The following is an 18,734-nucleotide window of genomic DNA, read 5'->3' on the forward strand; positions in this document are numbered from 1 at the left end:
AGTGCGCTATTTAAACAGTCTTAAAGTGCCCAATTCAAGGAGTCTTAAAATGCACTATTTAAGGAGTCTTAAAGAGCGCAAGTTAAGGAGTCCTAAAGTGCACAATTTAAGGCGTCTTAAAATGCGTAATTTCAGGAGTCTTAAAATGGGAAATTTCAGGAGTCTTAAAGTGCGCAATGTCATGAGTCTTAAAGTGCACAATTTAAGGAGGCTGAAACGCGCAATTTAAGGAATCTTAAAGTGCGCAATTCGAGGAGTTTTAAAATGCGCAATTTTAGGAGTCTCAAGTTTAGGAGTCTCGAAGTGTGCTATTTAAGGAGTCATAAAGTGCGAAATTTAAGGAGTCTTGAGGTGTGCTATTTAGGGAGTCTTAAAGTGCGAAATTCAAGGAGTGTTAAAGTGCGCAATTGAAGGAGTCTGAAAGTGCGTAAGTTAAGGAGTGTTAAAGTGCGCAACCGAAAGAGTCTTAAAGTGCTTAATTTAAGGAGTGATAAGCGCCCAAGGAAACTTGAAACTAGATGTATTACGTAAAGCATTTTTTGGTGATTTCAGGAAAGTTTTAATAAAGAAGACTTGGCCCAGATACTGATAATGTTGCAAATTGTTTCTGTGGTTCAGGACCAAGTTACAGAAACACTCGTGAAAGTATCAGAAAAATGCATTAAAAAAAAAAACAAAAAACTCGATAGGAATACAGAATTTTATCCTATTTTTCACTTACAGTGTAACGACTAAAATTGCCGTGATTCTCATCATTACCCACCGCTAATTTGCAATAACAATACTCTTAGCAGAAGCTGTTTAACCGCAAATTCTAAAGAGAAGTTTGCCGGGGTCTAGACGCAATAGTAAAATTGTTATGAAATTAAATGGGAATTATTTTGTAAAAACTTGCCAAAGATTAAAACCGATGATGATGTAAATCCAACGTAGACGTCGTGTCGCGTTTTAATTAGTCATTTCCAAATTTAAGGCAATCTAATTTCGGTCCTGTAGCAAGGAAATTTTCCATAAGACTTGATCTGACGTATCAGTCCACAAAAGCTAATATTTTAAGGGGACGGCTCCTTCTTCTGCAGTAGAGCGAAATTTCGGGTTCCACAACTACTAATTTTTTAAACTAAATTTGAAAAGCTTGATCAGCACTCTCTATTGTTAGAATATCAATAGGCTGTCCGAATAGACAGGTGGCAAAAACAACGTGGATATCATATTGATATACCACCAAATTCTCACAAGACAGTAACTGAGAAATATGCGATGCTTACAGAGGAGAATTTACGTTTGATATGGGCAAGGGAAAGATTAAAAAACAAACCGGCCGTCACTCGCACTTTAAAAATCGATTTTAAGTTTTAGACCTTTTTACGTTCTTCGCTAATTTTCACTAAATTACGCTTCGAGGTGTCCAGTCTTCAAAATATTTGTAGTTTGCAATTTCATTCAAACACTAAGTAAACGATTTAACCATCAGCGTCGTACCTCAGGAATTCACCTGAGGTACGAGTAACATGTGGACAGACACTTTGTACTAAGATTATTTACATCGTTTTGCAAACTTCTGTTTGACTAATTTAAAATTCTTCTGAAAAATAAATGATTTCTAACAACAACACATATCGAAAAAACACTTGAAAGTATTGGAGAAATGAAACTTATGATAAAACTTTACCTGCGTTTGCAATATTTCTTTGAACTTTGAAATTTATTTTCTCTAGTTTTTACAAATAAAATGTTCCCAATGTTACTCAAGGCAACTATTTAATACTATCTTTGGCTTTAAGAAAATGTAAAAGGGACTGAAAAGTACCCAAAAATTATTCTGGTCCACTAGAAACTGAAATTTCTCGATTTACTATCAGATTTTGTCATAAATTCTTCATAAAAAAGCGATGACACTGAAAGGTAAACTCTGAAATACATCATGCAGTTATCTCGGATCCTTACAAGACTTAGCAAGCGGGAGAGAAAATTACGACTACACTTTTAACTCCCCTTTCAGAAAGTTATTTCACATTTGCTATCACAACAATAACGAACCATTTAGAAATTATAGTTTCACCGATTTGTTTAGACAAAGGTCTTGCGAAAAATTAATCTTGTGCGTGGAGATCAGAGTAAATCGAAATAAAGATATACTGCATGTTTATAAAAGATACTATGTAAATGACCCCTCATCACTCATTCCTCAATAAGTCTGTTTTTTTTTTAATGTTTGCCTATTGATTTTTGTTTCAGACTTTAAAAGCCTGTTTTAAATTTTCGTCTATTTATTATAAGCTCTTCAGATAAACATGTTTATATTTTTTTCAGATGGAGGACGTGAGCTGTACTTTCCAGCCTACTATTTCTATGCTGAGAAACGTTTAGTGAACCACTGGATAAAAACTATGATTGTCAATGACTTGGACGAGTGTGAATACCGTTGCTACCTGGATGCAAACTGTGTCAGTCTTAATATTAGAAACAAAGATCCTGAAGGAACACATGAATGTGAGCTGAATAACTCCACTCACTTGGAGCATGACAAGGATCTGAAGGACGACCAGCTTTACTACTATCGTGGCGCCGAAGTAAGCAACTATGAAATTTTTGACTTTGCGCCCTCAATTACTTTGTTAGACTGTATATTACCACCGGAAGCCCTCACTCACAAACGTTTTGGACTTGAACAAATAATGAGAGAAAGCAGGCCTGAACCCAGAAACAAGAAGCGGGGTCTCAGAAGAGAACACAAGTCATCCTTGCCGGGAGGAAGGGGTTCGGTGGGGGGGGGGGGGGAGGAGGAGGGGTGGGGAGTGGTGGAAAGGCAAAAGTCTGTTGTTTAAACAAAGAAAATGAAAGAGAGAATACAATGGTAGGATAATGCTGACCTATATATGTTCAACCAGTGTATAAATAGGTAACGAATAATCCCATGGCTCATGACACAGTTTGGCCAGCTGATTTCAACCTTTTGCTTTGATTTTTGCAGTCTGTTGATAAACAGAAATTTACAAGGTGACTTATTTTGTTTCAAACACGAGTAGCATCGTTCCAGTATAAACACTGTCAGCCTTCTGAGCAAAGTCTCTCGAGCTAGCTGTCAATCCATTTTAGAATATTGCGATCAATATAAGATACTGTGCTGCAACATACTCTTTAGGCTAAAGAGTCGTTCTCGTTATAGGTTTCATGTAAATTTTGGTTGGAATTAGGCGATACGCGTAAAATATCCCAGTATTATATCACAAATTCAATGGCTTAGATCACACTCGGGTTTTGTTTAATAATACCTCCTTTTTCTTCCGCCTTTTGTTGGGTAACAGAATTTCAGTTTCAAAAGTAAAGAAGAGCTGTATCGTGTTGTTCGAAGATACCTCATTCGTACTTAACCTCGCGCGTTCTTAATTTCGCGAGGTTTTATTTCGCGACTTGAGGATACGATCTTAAGTAAAGAAAATTAAATTTCGCAAAAGTACGTCGACAAAGGTCAAATAACACTTGATGAGGCAATTGCTTGGCTTCGTAAATTTATTACCGTAGTTAATTTCGCGAGCGTTTTTGGCGAGTCTTAAAATTCGGGAAAAATCACGAAAATTAATACTCGCGAAAAAAACTGACTGCGCGAAAAAATATGGGAAGTTTAATACCAGATTATGTAAGAAATAATCCTTGGCTAATTTTAAATGATATTTAGTCACGGGTTCGTTGGTAATTGTTGATTATTTTTCCTTAAAAATATTCAGTATTTATGTGGTCTTGTTTTCAACTAATTAGCTCTCTTCCTCCGATTCACAGTTGTCTTCAGCTTGTAAATTCGCCAAAACCCCTTAAGCACAGTCATCAAATTTTCCATTTGCAGACTACTTCTAGGGAAACGGGCTCCTCGGATAAGGAACTGGGATATTAAAACAATGGGAAAGCCGTGAAATTAAATCTGCTTGTGAAATTTCCCTGCAATCGCGAAATGCAGCTCCGAAATTTTCGCGAAAATTACTCAGAATAAGCTAACTACTTTTTGTTACTTTGATTTAGAATCATTGTGGAAAGAACCAGGAGAAGTGCCAAAACAACGCAACTTGTCTGTCCGGTTTTACGAGTAAGAAATATCGATGTGTGTGCACTCCTGGTTTTGAGGGCGAAAACTGCGAGCACGGTAGGTATAAAGGATATCTCAAATATTATGACTAGTTGCAGTGTTCTTAACATCTTGCAGTTAGCTGTCATTTAACACAAGTAGAGGTAAGCATCGAGTATTCGGCAGCAGAGGTTCCAAAACAGATATCTCCTATACCATCGTCGTTAAAACATAGCAAACGGCCTAAAATAAGCCAGTAATATCCAAGGTGGATCTGCCTACTTGTCCAATTCAAATGAAGTTTTTCTCAAAAGTTTTGAAACTTCCAAATAACAGCATGAAAAACTAGTCAAAAAGAAACTAAAGAGCATGGGTTAAAATGCCCAGCACAGTTGTTAACCCCAAAGTTGAACACCTATCAAAAATTGCGACCAAAAAAATAAACCTAAGAATCGCGATGGCATCCATATACATATATAGATAGATAGACGTGGACGTTTCGCCCATTCGGGCTTCTTCAACACTAAGAATATCAATACTCGGAATAAAATTTACAAACTTATTCTCTTCCAGCCTTAATTACCTGAGGGTAAGATGGACTTTCCTTTACATTTCTTGTCAAACTTGTTAACTATATCATTTAATTCTGTAGACATTAACGACTGTGCTAATAATCCTTGTAAAAATGGTGGAAGCTGCATCGATGGCATTAACGGATACACGTGCGACTGTGAAGATGGGTATATCGGGAAAAACTGTGAAACAGGAGAGCTAATTATCATTTTGGATAAAGTTTGATAGAAAACGTTTCTGAGGCTAGGTTTAGTTAAACATTTATTCAGAATTGCAAAAATAACTTGCCTAGGGGGATGCATTCACTCCTTCACCCTACCCCTGCCCCACCTCCCTCCCATATCTTTTTTAAAGGTTTAAAAATCTGTGACTTCCTTCCTCGGGTTGGTTGTTGGGGGAGCCTGAACCTAGAAGAGAGACATACGAGACACGGGGTGAGCTGAAGTACTGGGTTTTCACAGTTATACGCGTGAGAATGGGCGGAAATAATGCGTGAATAACCGTCATCTCGAGGAGGCCAAATAGGGAACCGTAGTCAAGAGAAGACCGAATCGAAAGAAGTTGAAATAAATTTCGGCTCTCGACTTTTGAACTTTCTGAATTTTAAAGAAACGAATTATCGTCCACCACAAATACACGAGTTCTTTGAGTCTCGGATTCATGTGAAACTTTTTTTGGCCCATGTATCTGTTTTGACACTCCGGAATATCTCGGTTTATAATCCATCAAATATTTTCGCTCTCACACGATTAGCCTAAATGTAAATTTATCACGTGGCTGAATCTTCCTCAGCAAAAACTGGGGACTATCCGAGTAAAAACTGCGCGCGTTGCGAAAAATATTTGAAGGATAATAAACACAATAACCTCCATTTGGAGCGAAAATATACTCGCATTTTTGTCCTTGGAAATCATCCGTTCCTCAAAGCTCACAGTTCTCTTTTCCCAACAAATATTTTGCCACAATTGCTACTAATCTTGCAATCTGATGGGCTAATTTGTCGTTGTCAAGAAGAGTCCAGACAACGCTGCTCGCGTCAATGTGTCAGGCAAAAAAAAAAAAAAACACATTTTCTTTGACGTCGATATTGTGGTAAAAAAAAACATATGGATTGTGGTTCAACATTGTCGGTACTCTTATCGAAAACGGTATGCGTCATCACAGTGGTCAAAATTTGTTGTAGACTTGGATTAACTTTAATCGGCAACCGGTCCTCGGATAATGAGAAGCATTTTGAGAGTAAAAGTGTCCAAGAACATAATGACCCTGACCAGACTTGAACCAAGGCCTCTTGACTAGGAGTCCAACGCGCTCTATAGCAAATACGATTTCTAAAGTAAGTCCGTTAAGAAACCCAAATGTTCGTGACGATTGTCGAAGATCAAAGAAGAACAGTGTTTCACTAAAATTTTGCGAGTTTTTTTTTTCCTTTTTGGGGAACTAATTTTTGGGATTGCCAAAAAATGTAGGCAAACAAAGTCAAACTAGTCGATGAAAATATAGACAAACAAAGTCAAAATACTCAAGTTTTTGTTAACAAATTAGGTTGGTAAAGGTCAAAGGCCAGAAGTTAAGTAGCGGGTTTGGATTGTTGACAATGATGTTCACATAATGTGCAGAGTGCAGTTGCTGAAGACGGACTCCAGGAAATCTCCAGTCTTGTCGTGAGCCACCACCACACTGTTATTTTGATGAAAATCGGCGGAAGAAAACTTGGTGGAAGAAGAGTCGGTTGTGCTGTCAGTTGAGAAGGCTGTTTGACAGGACCTCACGCACTTGCAAAGCTAGGGTGTGGATGAGCGCGTATTGAATTAGGGTGTCTCAAAATCAAAAACGCCTATTTCCATAGGGAATACTGTGTTGAAACAAGACCCTTCGACCGCTAGCTAGTGACAGTGACTTCGTGACAGTGATTTCGAGAACTTTTGAATTTTGCTGAGGTGATGTGAAACCGAACTATATAGATTGTGATTTAACCATATGAGGAAGTAGCAGATCCCATTAAAATAGTGCTCAATACACATAGTGTAGAGCTGAGTATGAGTAATAACGTATGATTTATAAAGAGTGGTTGCATTTATTATTTTATTCTTTTTTGGCTCTGAAAATGTATGATTTAACTTATCAAAAGAAACGCAGAAGCCTGTGTGTATTAACTAAAGATAATTATGAACGTTTAATGATGTATTTATTATGATTTATTGATATCATTATATGACTGTGACATAACTCGCGATCCGTTGTGATTGGCTGATGGCAGGCCAATTTATCGCTATTTTTAATATGCACTGCAATACAAATTTAGTACCCCACTCAGTCATACTTTCAACGAGTATTAGACTACGAGTAGTTCGTCTTTCGCTTAGTCCGCTTAGTCCGTCGAGCGAGACCGAAAATAAACCGCGAGAAAAAAACGGCCGCGTGAACTCGCGCGGCTATTTTCTTCTCGCGGTTTCCTTTCGCGTCACGCACGACGGACTGAGCGAAAGAGGGACTACTCGTAGTCTAACACCATATGCAAGCGTCAAATATAAAAAATCCTGTTACGGCCTATCTTTCAGCTAAAACATTCATTCATTCATTCGTATTTCACAACTCGTCAGTTTGTTTATTTGTCTATTATGCTGTGGGATGATGCCTCTAATGGTGGGCCTTCGCAGTTTGACCGTCGCTCATGGCGTACAATTAGAATGAGCAAAAGCGTGTGAGCAAAAGCGCCAAAAGTGCAAATTTGTCCCAAGACTTTTGTCCATGATTGTAGCTTGTGACTGCGGCTAATGCGGGGAGTATTTTCAAATGCAAATGACTTTAATCTCCTTTTGATGATATTCCCCCACACGAGCCTCCATTCCAAGCTACAACCATGGTCACAAGCGTCAGAAATCGTCATTCTTTTCGCATTTTTCCCCTCCCTACCCCTGTGTAATGTTGACATAACACTTTAGTCCAACACAAGTTTGCATTATACCATTTTCCAACATTGAAAAGGGGAATGGGGGTGTCGACACTCGTTCAGTAGATATTACGGTAATGACTATTTTCCAACACAATTTTTCAGTAGTTGCAGTTCCAGTCCAAAACCGAGAATACGAACATGTTCTATTGGTACACCTCTTCCTATTTCACGTGATTTACACCAATGGAAATTTAGTTCTTTTATGTATTCATAGGCCAAACGAAAAATCGAAGAGCATTAAAGACGCTAGACTTTCTCTCGATTGCGCATCGAGCAACTCTATGGTCCACTCTAAAGCATGAATCAATTTTTAATTACGTATTTCGTTGATTTACTTTTTTCGTACTTGTTCAAATGTCTTCTGTGTTTATCACATACTTATTTACACATTTGTGTATTTCCTTTAGTTGATGTATGTCACTGGCAAAATTACCAAAATTTGTCCGATGCAGAAAGAAAACGTGACTATAAAGGACAAGAAAATCACGCCAAATGTGACTACACCCTCAATGGCTGGTATCGCTTCGAAGGAGCTGCAGGCACAAAAATGGTGACCACATGTCCACCGGGGTTCCATTGTGGTGCGGCCTATCCTGTCTGGTTGAGTGGTGGTCATCCTACAGTGGCTGAGGGTACAGTCCCAAGAAAAGTCTGCATCCGCAAGTATGATGAGTGTTGCTCCTTCTCGTTCTCCATTCAAGTAAAGAATTGCGGCTCCTACTACATCTACAAGTTGGTTCACCCAGGGAATTGTCCCGCCCGTTACTGCAGCACTGACTAATCCAGTTACAAATGACGTTACTGTAAAACCTAGACTTTGAACGACAGCTGTATACGTTTACTTTCATTGGTCTTTTTCTCTTTATGATTACTAACCGGCCTAGCCACCCGAAAAACGACAAATGAAGTTAACCCTTTACCCCGTAACTTTGTGAATATTTGATAGATTTCTATGAATTTTAGCTATGAAAATTGTCTTGTGAAGATCTGCTCATTGAAGTCATAAAATTTTGACCCCCTCTCATCCAAGACATAGTTGACCACCCCCAGAAGTTTTTAGTTTTTTTTTTGCGGGATGCAAATGGAATGCAAGACTTGTTTCATATCAAGCTATACACTAAGAGCTGCTAATTAAGCTATAGTTTAGAGGTGTACCTAATATAGAAGAAGATTGATACATTTTTGAAGTCGTTCATTTTCCCATTTTAAAGCAATTTCTCTCAAAATGTCTACCTCCTTAATAGCTGCTGATGTCAATTCTTAAATACGCTGATTAGTGGCTTTCAAATGGCATATTGTACACAGGCAGAGTGTCTTTATTTGCCGATTTGGGAAAGACTGCGGTTCGCCTTAGGGGTAAAGGGTTAAAGAAATTTACTTACTATAACTCAGTGCTGAGTTAAAGACAATATTATGCTGTGGGATGATGCCTCTAATGGTGGGCCTTCGCAGGCCCAGTTTGACCGTCGCTCATGGCGTACAATTAGTTCTAGACAGATTCTTTCACCATCGGGGTTGAGGGGCAGTTTAACAATTTTCGGTCAAAATATCTTTTACAGTTGGATTTTTTGTTTGTTTGCTCGATCTCTTTCGTTCTTCCGTTTTGGAAGGAGAGAGTGCAAGCTGCACAGGAATTTTTTTTAATGGGTTTTCTTCTTTTTTATTAGCAGTTATATTCATGTTATACAACTGTAGTACTATAGTACACGTGACTCCACACTCACTCGAGTGATATCGCACGGAATGAAATATACCATGTACAACACTTTACTAATAATACTAATTTAGAGGCATTCCAAAGATCGTTCAATGTCAAGACCGATAACATTCAGCCTGAGTCGACCATACCAGACTCAAGTTCTTAACCAACCATGTAACCAACGAACGACCAATAAGAACATGCATCAAGCAATACAGCTTGTTGTTGCATCAAACCGGACGAAATTCCAGCTCCATTACAATGTCTCCTGAGAGTTTTTCACCTCTTTTCCTATCATTAGTAGCTGTTCTGTAATATTCACAATGCGGTAAAAAAGTATGCACCCATTTCTAGATTTTTCCTGAACGATGGCCACTTCCAACTAAATCCTTTTCCTCAAACCAAGGGTCCAGTTGGAACATTTGTGGTATAAAGGACATCGTTCAGACTGCTCTGGCATTTTTCTATTTTATTATTAATTCCCTCGATGTTAACTGGAGGGCAGAAGAGCGTGAATTACGTTTTCGTACACCATCAAGGTAAGCGCACAAGCTGGAGTCACTCTGAAAAACAAAAGCAAAAAATTATTTAATAATAAGGACAGACAGTTGCTAGTTGCTTCTTTGATTGTTTATTGACTTCAGAATTTAGTTTCGAGTTGGCTTAATTGTTGGTAATATCTTTTTTTCGTGTTTCCTAGTTTTCGTGTTTGTTTTTTCGTTTGTTTGTTTATGTTTGTTACTTTGCTTGTTTGTTCCTTTGCTTGTTTTGATGTCTCTTTCCTAGTTTACATGCTTGTTATCTTGTTTTAATGTTTGCTTGCTTCCTTTGTTTGTTTGTTTGTTTGTTTGTTTGTTTATTTTGTTTTTATTTCGTTTTCCATCTTGCTGCTTTGTCGTCTGTGTTTTGCTTGTAACATTTAATTATTGTTGCTCTGTCTTTCACCGGTGTTTTTGTTTCAAACATTGTTAACCACGTGAAGTATATATGAAATAATTCATATCCCTATGTGTGGCTTCATAGCTCAGTTCGTAGAGCATCGCACCTGTATCGCGGAGGTCACGTGTTCGAATCCCGTTGAAGCCCTGATTTTTTTCCGGCTTCTTCTTTCCAATCGCTTAAATTGGAAAATTTACTGCGATGATCATTCTTTACTTTCATTGTTAACCACGTCAAGTGAAAGAGTAGTTGAATTATTGCGCCTTTCAAAAACACGCGAACTCTGAAGCTCAGTCAAACCTCAACTAAGTTTTTTTTTTTTTTTCCGCCGCTGTCAATAATAATGACAAGAACAAAAAGAGATAAGATAAAGAGACCGATTCTAATCTGTTAGAAAATGAAAGCTATTAATTTCACTAAACTTACTATAATAAATGAGTATTGACGCTCTTGCACTTGACAAGGGAACTTTAAAGTGAGTGCGAGACATTTGCATATTTGGTCTTCAGTTACATAGATTAAATAAACATTTTGGAAGTAGATTTTAATTTACTAAATTTTTCTGTATATAATTTTAGATAAGATAGGTATATACACAATACTTTTTGCCATTTTTTTTCTGTTACAATAAATTGTAATTTAGAGCGTCCTCAATTAGCTCTTTTAACCTAAATACATCGGCACTGTGAAATAAAGTGCATCGACAAAACATGTATTCACTGAGTCTATGACGAGAGCCCGGTTAATACGGACACCCGAGTAATGTAGATACTTTTGCGTATCTGTTCCATGGTGCTCTACAAAAGCCTAACATGCACGCTGTACTGCGACTAGCAGGAGGCTGACCAGTTGCCTATTTACAATGCGTGAAGAGGTAATTTCGCGACTACCAAGAACAAATCGAGTATAATATGTAGCAACATAGAGGACTTCAACGCAAGGTATTTAGATTTCCAAACATGCTGCTTTTTTCAAAACAAACAAACAAACAAACAAAATCGGTACATGAAACCTTAGAAGGTGGAATTATTGCATTTACCATTCGGAGGAACTAAACTGTACGTGACAGTGAAAGAGAACGTAAATATTTTTCTGTCGGCATGAAATGCACGTGTGTCGCTTAAGACTAATTTATTGAGTCTTTGGTAGTAAGGTTGGTTAGAGAGTTGTTAAGCATGGATCTCAGCTTCAGTTCTAGTTTGAAATTTTATTAGCACCAGTTTACATCTGAAGGTCTGTGAATGCTTTAATTACCTCTAATCCGCACAGGTTGATGTACTTGCACTTGGTTGGGGAATTCGTTTCCAATTTTTCCCGCTGGATTTTAGGGTTTTGGAATCAGGCGATTACGCAAGCTTTATCACCTGAGTGCTCTTTTAAGGTCATTCCACTGAAATAGAACCTGTTCTGAGATTTTTGTGAAACTTTGCCTATTGATTGTTTATATTATAGGAACTTTAAATTTTGAAATAAAAATGAGGGGACCCCATGTTCGTTTAGCAGCAGCAGCACCTTGTTTATACCCATATAAATCTTTATAATAGCACCATGATTGCAGTCAGGATTGCTTGCTAAATTCACGTTTCCGACGATTGCTTTTTGTTCTACACCGAGAATTGGTCCATATTTATTTCACACAAGGAAATTTATTACTCATTTCAAAACAACAGAAAAAAATGATAGGTCACCATACTCGTTTGCGAGAAAATGACGATTTACCTCTATGGCGAGGTCCAGCTGTAAAGAAAAAGCCGCCTAATCACGCGTGAAATTATGCGCAGTAGGGATGCGCAATGCAATACTGGGGAATAACCTTAATTCAATTTTGTTGTGTACTGTATCTTACAGCTAGTATATTATTTGAATTATGTAAGGCTGCACGACCGGCAGTAAACATTGCGGCTCGAGATTTGAGCTGCACAGCAATTCCTGAAAACGAGCCGCAGATATAAATAATAGATCACAGATACCGTCACGCTAGCAAGAATGACCAAAACTGCAATCCTGGTCCCCATTACTACGATTGAAAAACAACGCAGAGAGACGCAAAAATGAATGCATGTTCTCAGACAGGTAATTGTGGTAATTTGGGATTATTGTATGTGTCAAAAATTCATCTTACCTCAGAACATTAGGAACCAGTCCCTTGTAAAATCCTTTCACCCCTTCGTATCTACAATTTTGAAATGGAATACGAAGGAAGATGTCACGTTAAGACGACAATGATATAACCACAGTGACACGCCTCGCACTACCCAGTCAAACTTAAGACACCTGCTGGGTTTGAAAAATCGTTCGTCTGCTGATTCTGACAAGTAATACTAATAATTCTCTACTTCTAAAAGTGTCGCAACCCCTCCCCCGGGGGGGTATTCCCAGAACAATTGGGCGGGGGGGGGGTGCGGCCCGCTTACCCTTACCCAATTTATGACCAAATTCTGCAATATTCACTACCCTATTTATGACCTGAACAAAAATTCGAAACCCTATTTATGACCTGACCGTTAACTTAACACACTGTTTCTGAACTGCGTATTAATTAGTTACCAAGTTCAGACCAATGTTAAATTGCTATAAACATAATTTGTGAAGGGCCTTTGTTATTTTTATTTTCGATAATGATGAAAAAGTGGCTTCCTCTTAAGAACATACCCATATCAAGGCTAGAGTGCAAAAACCATACCCTATTTGTGACCAAAATGGCCAAAATCAGCTTAAATCGACACATATATATGACCAAAACGGCTCAAAAACCATACCCTTTGGGGCCGCACATACCTACACAGCTCATGTAAGGGAGTACCCCGAGGAGTGTCGGTTGTATAAATGCATTTTGATGGAGGGTGTTTTCCACTACATCCAAAATTTCGGTTTGAATTTCAATACCGGCAATTCCCGAGTGGAACAGCATTTTTCATAATTTCCAGACTATGGTATGCCCAAATTTTGACGAGTTTCTCCCCGTGGATTTCCGTTTCATTTTATTCTGCATGCAGAATTTTTTTTCGGATTTCTTAGTTGAATGCCGGTTCGCTTTTCGAAAATTTAACAATACTCAGAATTTCCAGAGACTTTGGTAGGACATTTCCGTACCATTTGCCTGGATTTGGAAATTCAAGAACTTTTAACTCTAGCCGCATCTGATAGCGCCGAAAATTTCATTAACTACATGTACCCACTACTGATCTATTAACACAGACGACGTGATCAATGGCAAAGCGAAGTTAAGATGTACCTCTCTTGCCCGCTTAGGCCCCGAAGTAAAGATTGGACCCTTTCTGGTTCCAATAACGGAGGCTTTCAGCCCTTTGGGCCTTATATCTTTTCAGGCGTGAGGGGCAAGAGACGAGTCCCTTCCCTTGTTGTTCTACTGAAGACGTCCCTAGCCACAGTGCTCAACAATTTGTTAGAGGACGTGGCAAACACAGAGAAAGGAGAGTACAACTTAAAGACAGTCAACTGACATCCACTGTTAGATTAAGTCAACCATTTACTATTTAATTTCATTGTTTTTCGCTGAGTAAGAGATCTCGACTCGACTCTCACCTGAACGTTTTTCGTATGTCCACTGTTCCTTTGTATTCGGCCATTGTGTACTGATTCTTGAACTAATTAGAAAATTGACAATTGCGATAGCTCAGTTCAGGTATCGTGACTTAACATAGAGCCCTCCTCTCAGCAAACACTGCCATCTTTTGAATCTGTTCTTTAAAATAAGGTCTGCTCTTCCCATGACGCGTGGCTCGAGCTTTATTCAACCCGCCAAAAATACCATTTAAAACGGAAATGACAGCAGTTTTCTTGTTACTTTACTGTTTTTATTTCTTCTCGGGAGTGCACCCTAAAAGATACCCTGACGGCAAAAAATAGTGTGAACATCCTAAGTGAGACTAAAATCCGTGATTTACACCCTTAAGCGAGACGACGATCATCCCTGACCTTTTTAAATCAGATGGGAGTCCCCGCCCACCTCCGGCCCCTCCTTACTTAACCAGCACTTACTTTAAAAGCCTGAACATTAAATTGCAATAAACGAAGGACAAACAGCTAAAAGCCGCAATAATTTTACTGTACATGTAGCTCAAATAGCCTCGTTTAACAGTTGAACACCACACAGTGCTAGGTTACCGTGTCTCGCTTGTTAACCTCTTCTACAATCCCTGACAAAAGTAGTTGGGACAGTTGTGCTAGATCACGTATCCCCCATTCCAAACCCCCCCCCCCCCCCCCCCCCCTTAATCAATGCTGGAAAATGTCGCGTTTTTCTCAACAAAAAGGGACAAAATCACCTGATTATCAACCTTGTAAGTGAATGAGGGGCGGGGGAGGAAGGAGGGGGGGGGGGGGGAGGGGAGAACTTGCTTTGTGTCCCAACGTTTTTCTCTGGAATTGTCTGAAAGAAGAATTTAAAGAATGTCAAACCACTCGCTGTAAAATAAGTTGGAGAAAAGGGGGAGTTGTACCATCTCGCGGGTACAGCTAACGAGCGCTACTAAAAAGAAACAGCATGCAACGACAAGTTTCACCTGGGTAGGCGTCAAAGAACGTAAAGTCATATTTTTAAATGACCTTCTACGGTAGGCTATCGATAAGTCCGTGACATAAACCTCTATTGCTTCTCAAGGGGCAAATGACTCACTTGTTCGTCCCTAAAATCCACCTATGTGCAAGATATTGTGTTGAAATGGATGTTTCTAGTTTCTGCAGTGAAAAAACGATCTTGTCTACTTTTTTAGAGGGGTGGTTGATTCGCGCAAAACAGAAATGATGCAAATTCGGCTGAAACACTGGGCACCGAGCAAGTGAATATTTTCGCCTTGTCCTTGCTGTCTCGCGGAATTTATCAGTGCACAGCAATAAAGCGTTGCTGCTACCTAAACGCGATTAAATTAGGCATGTGTCTCTTCGTTTTCCTCTCCAATACCGGAACGCGTATAAAGCGAGGTGAGTTCTCGGCTTTGGAAGTGTCACCGGATAAAACATTTTGGTTCCAAACCGCTTCGTGTCATTCGAATTATACCTTTTTCCGCTTCATAGGAATTATTAAAAACTATTTAACATTGTTTGGGATCAAGAACTAGCAAAACAGAGCTTTGCGAGAAGGTTTATATGGTTAACCGTTCAATTAAGATAGGAAGGGTAGACACGTAGTTAACTTAGTCTCCGGCCGAATGGTTGATCATATTTCAAGTGTCAAACTCTACTATTTTGCCACCAAATTGCTTCCATCCTGCATTTCAAACGTGTGAGGTGAGAAATTTGTGTACGTTCTGCCAATTGGGAAGATCAGCGAAGGTTAGGTTGCAAAACGCTGACTTTCAAATGGTTAACCGTTGTTGGTTATTCGTGCGCGTTAATTAAATGCATGGAACCCGGAAGTTGTTGTGTCGCGTTTAATCGTGATATATCTGAACACTGTACACGGGTAAGCTTCAATCAACTTATTTAACACTATTCCGTGAAATAACACAAAGATCTGCTTCTTCGCGAATTAATAATCCTGGAAAATATCCTAAATAATAGACAAGAGCTCTAAATCCCATTTTGCTTGAAGCAGATCGCAAATTTCGTTCTCTTACAGGCGGTTACGAGTTATATTCCACGAATATCTGCACCGAGGCTTAATCCAGATTGACGTAGAAAAGTTCTGTCCAATTTACAGAGACAAAGTGTACGTCATTGACCCGAAATCAAATTTTAAAATATTGTGACGCCATGACAATCGTTGGCGTTACCTTTCTTCGCATATCTCTTTCAGACAATCCCGGACAAACGTAGTTGGGACAGCTGAGCTGGATCACGTATTCCTTATCCCCCCCTAATCAATGTTGGCAAATGTCGCGTTTTTCTCAACAAAAAGGCACAAAATCACCTGATTATCAACATTGTCAGTGGTGGGAGGGGAGAACTTGCTTCGTGTCCCAACGTTTTTGTCTGGGATTGTCTGGTTACCAGTCATACAAAGTCATGCAATATATTCCATGACCCACTGCTCTTGGAAGGCCCTCTGGTCTGAAAAGCTTTACATGGGAAGTGCTACACCATTTTGAACGACATCAAACAATCCCTGCACAGTCCTTACCTGAAGCCTTGACCTGACAACTTGATAGGGATATGTTGCAATGGTAGCAAACATTTTGATAATGAAGCCATTATAAGATATTCTGTAGAGTTCTAGTTAAAAAAAGTAATAGTTGAGTCAGATTTTTGAGGTTTTAAATACATTGTTTCAGCCTCTAAATGCACAGATTTACATGTAAATACTATTCTCTAAAACATATCAAATTCACAGCTTCTAGTGTCACGAACCTACATGTATATGCTAAGGTAACTTTTGAGTTGACGGTTTTTGAAATCCATTACAGGCCATTTATTAGCACTAATTGTAAACTAATTTTTTTTTTTTTTTTTTTTTTGGTCAAGGTAATTCAGTTCTACCCTCATTACATGTAACTAGACGCTCTAAGAGCGTTTACTCGATCGGTGACGATTTTTTCTTCACCGTATAACAAATTAACATGACAACACCGTATCAATCGGATAGGACGTAATCTTTTTTGCTCAGGGTTAGCGAATTTAAGATTTGGAAAGAAATGTAAGCTTATCTTCATCGCTCGTATTTTGTGTTGTGTGGTGGCCATAATAAAATTTAAATACGCGGTCAACTGGTGCGAGGTCTGGAACCAAGAATTTAGGAAAACAAGGGAAATTCTGATACCTTCCCGAGCCACTCCCTGTCAATCACTGATGTAGTTATAATTTTACATTAACAAGACTATACAATGTAATTTTTAACTTCGACTCCACTGCCAAGATTCTCTTCTTGTTGTGTACGTTGACACCGGTTTTCAAATTGCGAGAAAGGTTCGCAGGTTTTTTTCTTTGGTTCGTTTTTGTTGGTTTGTTTGTTCTTGAGGGGGGAAGGGGGATAGTTCTTTTCGCTCTTTGAATCGTGTGCTCGTTTTGTAACCAATGTAATTATCTTTCTAAAATCTATAAATTAGCAGACTGAAAACCGTTATAAAACAAATCAAGAACTGCAATGGTGGACAAAAGCCCTTGGGATACTTATGTAATTCAACGTGCTTGTCTGTGTTTATCTTTTATCTTTTCACTGAAGTTTGAAAAAGCACTGCAATTCTTTTAAAGAGGCGTTGCTATTCCCTCTTCCCTACTAAATAAAATGTTAAAACTCACACGAAATTACACATTGTAGGTAGGGTGGGGGGAGAGCCTTATCAAGTGAAGTTGTTTTCGCTCGTGACTTTTGTTTGGCGTGTGTGCAAAAGCGCCAAGAGCGCAAATTTGTCTCAACACTTTCGTCCATGATTGCAGGTGAAAACTGAATCCTCTTCGTTCTGTGGGGGTGTCTGGTGAAGAGTTTATAGTGGTAGCACGTTTTAAGCAATGTGGTCCATCTTAGTGCCAGGCAACTGGTGAATGGCTGACTGGCTGTACTGGTTCACACATACACTGAACGCCCCAACTCGCACCCTTGACATGGTGACGGCCACACTCCGGGCAACGGCATCAACCTGCTGGGTAAACTACATAACTAATAACTGTCTGCTTCACCACGTGGCATATAGGGCAGCAACATCTTCTCTCCACCTCAATCTCTCCCTGACCCTGTGCTCTGTTTCTCTCACAACCCTTTCGCGAATTCTTCTTCAATAGAAATATATACTATTTTAAGAATGACAAAGTCAAACTGTGAATATAAACTCTGGTCGCATAATGATCGCAATTTCTTTTACACAGTAAATGGTTTGAGCCCAGGAGTATCAGTAGTTCGTATAGTGTGATCGTCCGGGTGAGTGTAGTTCTGAAAAGAACTGTTGTTGGTGACTGACGTTTCGACAACCTGAGCGGAAGTCATCTTCAGAGTCAAGTGAATCGTGCTTGTCAGTCGATGATGTTATAAGTCTGGTCCGTTGAACGTGATTGGTCAGTATAGCCATGATGGTATTGGCTGAAAGACTCGTGTAAAGTTTGTCATCAGTCATTGGTGGGTTTCGATCCGTCTATTGTTAGTCAAATGGTCGGTTTTTGGTCCATGTATTGCGATAGGCAATAGAAGCGATAGGCAGAAATTATACCTAATTTGTTCGAATTCCCATCAAACCCTTTCTATTCGGTCTTACGCAAAGTCAGCCCCATATCTTTCCGCCGTACCGTATTAATCTTGTCAAGTGCGGAGATGAGACGAGAATAAAGAAAATCAAGCGTAGCACAGACTGTTAATGTCACGATATTCTGACCAATTTTGTAATTTAAATGATATCTTAGCAGGCCATCTGCTTCTCTTCGAGATCAAGGGTTATAGTTTTAAGTCTTTTGTTTGAATCGGGAGCCAAGACGGTCGCTGATGATCTCCGATTAGCCGTAGATTTGGAAGTGATGTGATAAAATGCTACACGCATTTGTGCTGGTAACCAATTCATTCTAAAAAATGATGCATTGTCAAAATCTAGAACGAAGAAGGGAAGCGGCTCTTAAGTCAGCAG

The 18,734-nt window shown here is 39.0% G+C and overlaps 2 protein-coding genes across 3 annotated transcripts; one reads left to right on the plus strand and one right to left on the minus strand.

Annotated features, from left to right (window-relative positions):
- Nucleotides 1-1,892: 1,892 nt before the first annotated feature.
- On the plus strand, nucleotides 1,893-8,817 carry LOC149104560 (uromodulin-like). Its single transcript, XM_089272239.1, has 6 exons — nucleotides 1,893-1,905; nucleotides 2,314-2,573; nucleotides 4,018-4,138; nucleotides 4,713-4,852; nucleotides 6,253-6,364; nucleotides 7,997-8,817. The coding sequence occupies exons 1-6, from the start codon at nucleotides 1,893-1,895 to the stop codon at nucleotides 8,368-8,370; spliced, it is 1,020 nt and encodes a 339-aa protein (XP_089128365.1). The 3' UTR covers nucleotides 8,371-8,817.
- Nucleotides 8,818-9,275: 458 nt separating this feature from the next.
- On the minus strand, nucleotides 9,276-16,409 carry LOC149104561 (solute carrier family 25 member 32-like). Of its 2 annotated transcripts, XM_089271042.1 has the most exons (3): nucleotides 16,310-16,409; nucleotides 13,774-13,829; nucleotides 9,276-9,851 (listed from the first exon to the last, which is right to left on the minus strand). In XM_089271042.1, the coding sequence occupies exons 1-3, from the start codon at nucleotides 16,361-16,363 to the stop codon at nucleotides 9,779-9,781; spliced, it is 183 nt and encodes a 60-aa protein (XP_089127168.1). In that variant the 5' UTR covers nucleotides 16,364-16,409; the 3' UTR covers nucleotides 9,276-9,778. The 2 variants fall into 2 exon arrangements, 1 of the variants encoding a protein (XP_089127168.1); XR_016201242.1 differs by lacking the exons at nucleotides 13,774-13,829; nucleotides 16,310-16,409 and adding an exon at nucleotides 12,350-12,402 and having other exon boundaries at nucleotides 9,766-9,851.
- Nucleotides 16,410-18,734: the final 2,325 nt, after the last annotated feature.

Source organism: Orbicella faveolata, unplaced genomic scaffold, assembly GCF_042242905.1.
Source record: "Orbicella faveolata isolate gen_17 unplaced genomic scaffold, um_ofav_v1 contig_34, whole genome shotgun sequence".
Taxonomy (NCBI): domain Eukaryota; kingdom Metazoa; phylum Cnidaria; class Anthozoa; order Scleractinia; family Merulinidae; genus Orbicella; species Orbicella faveolata.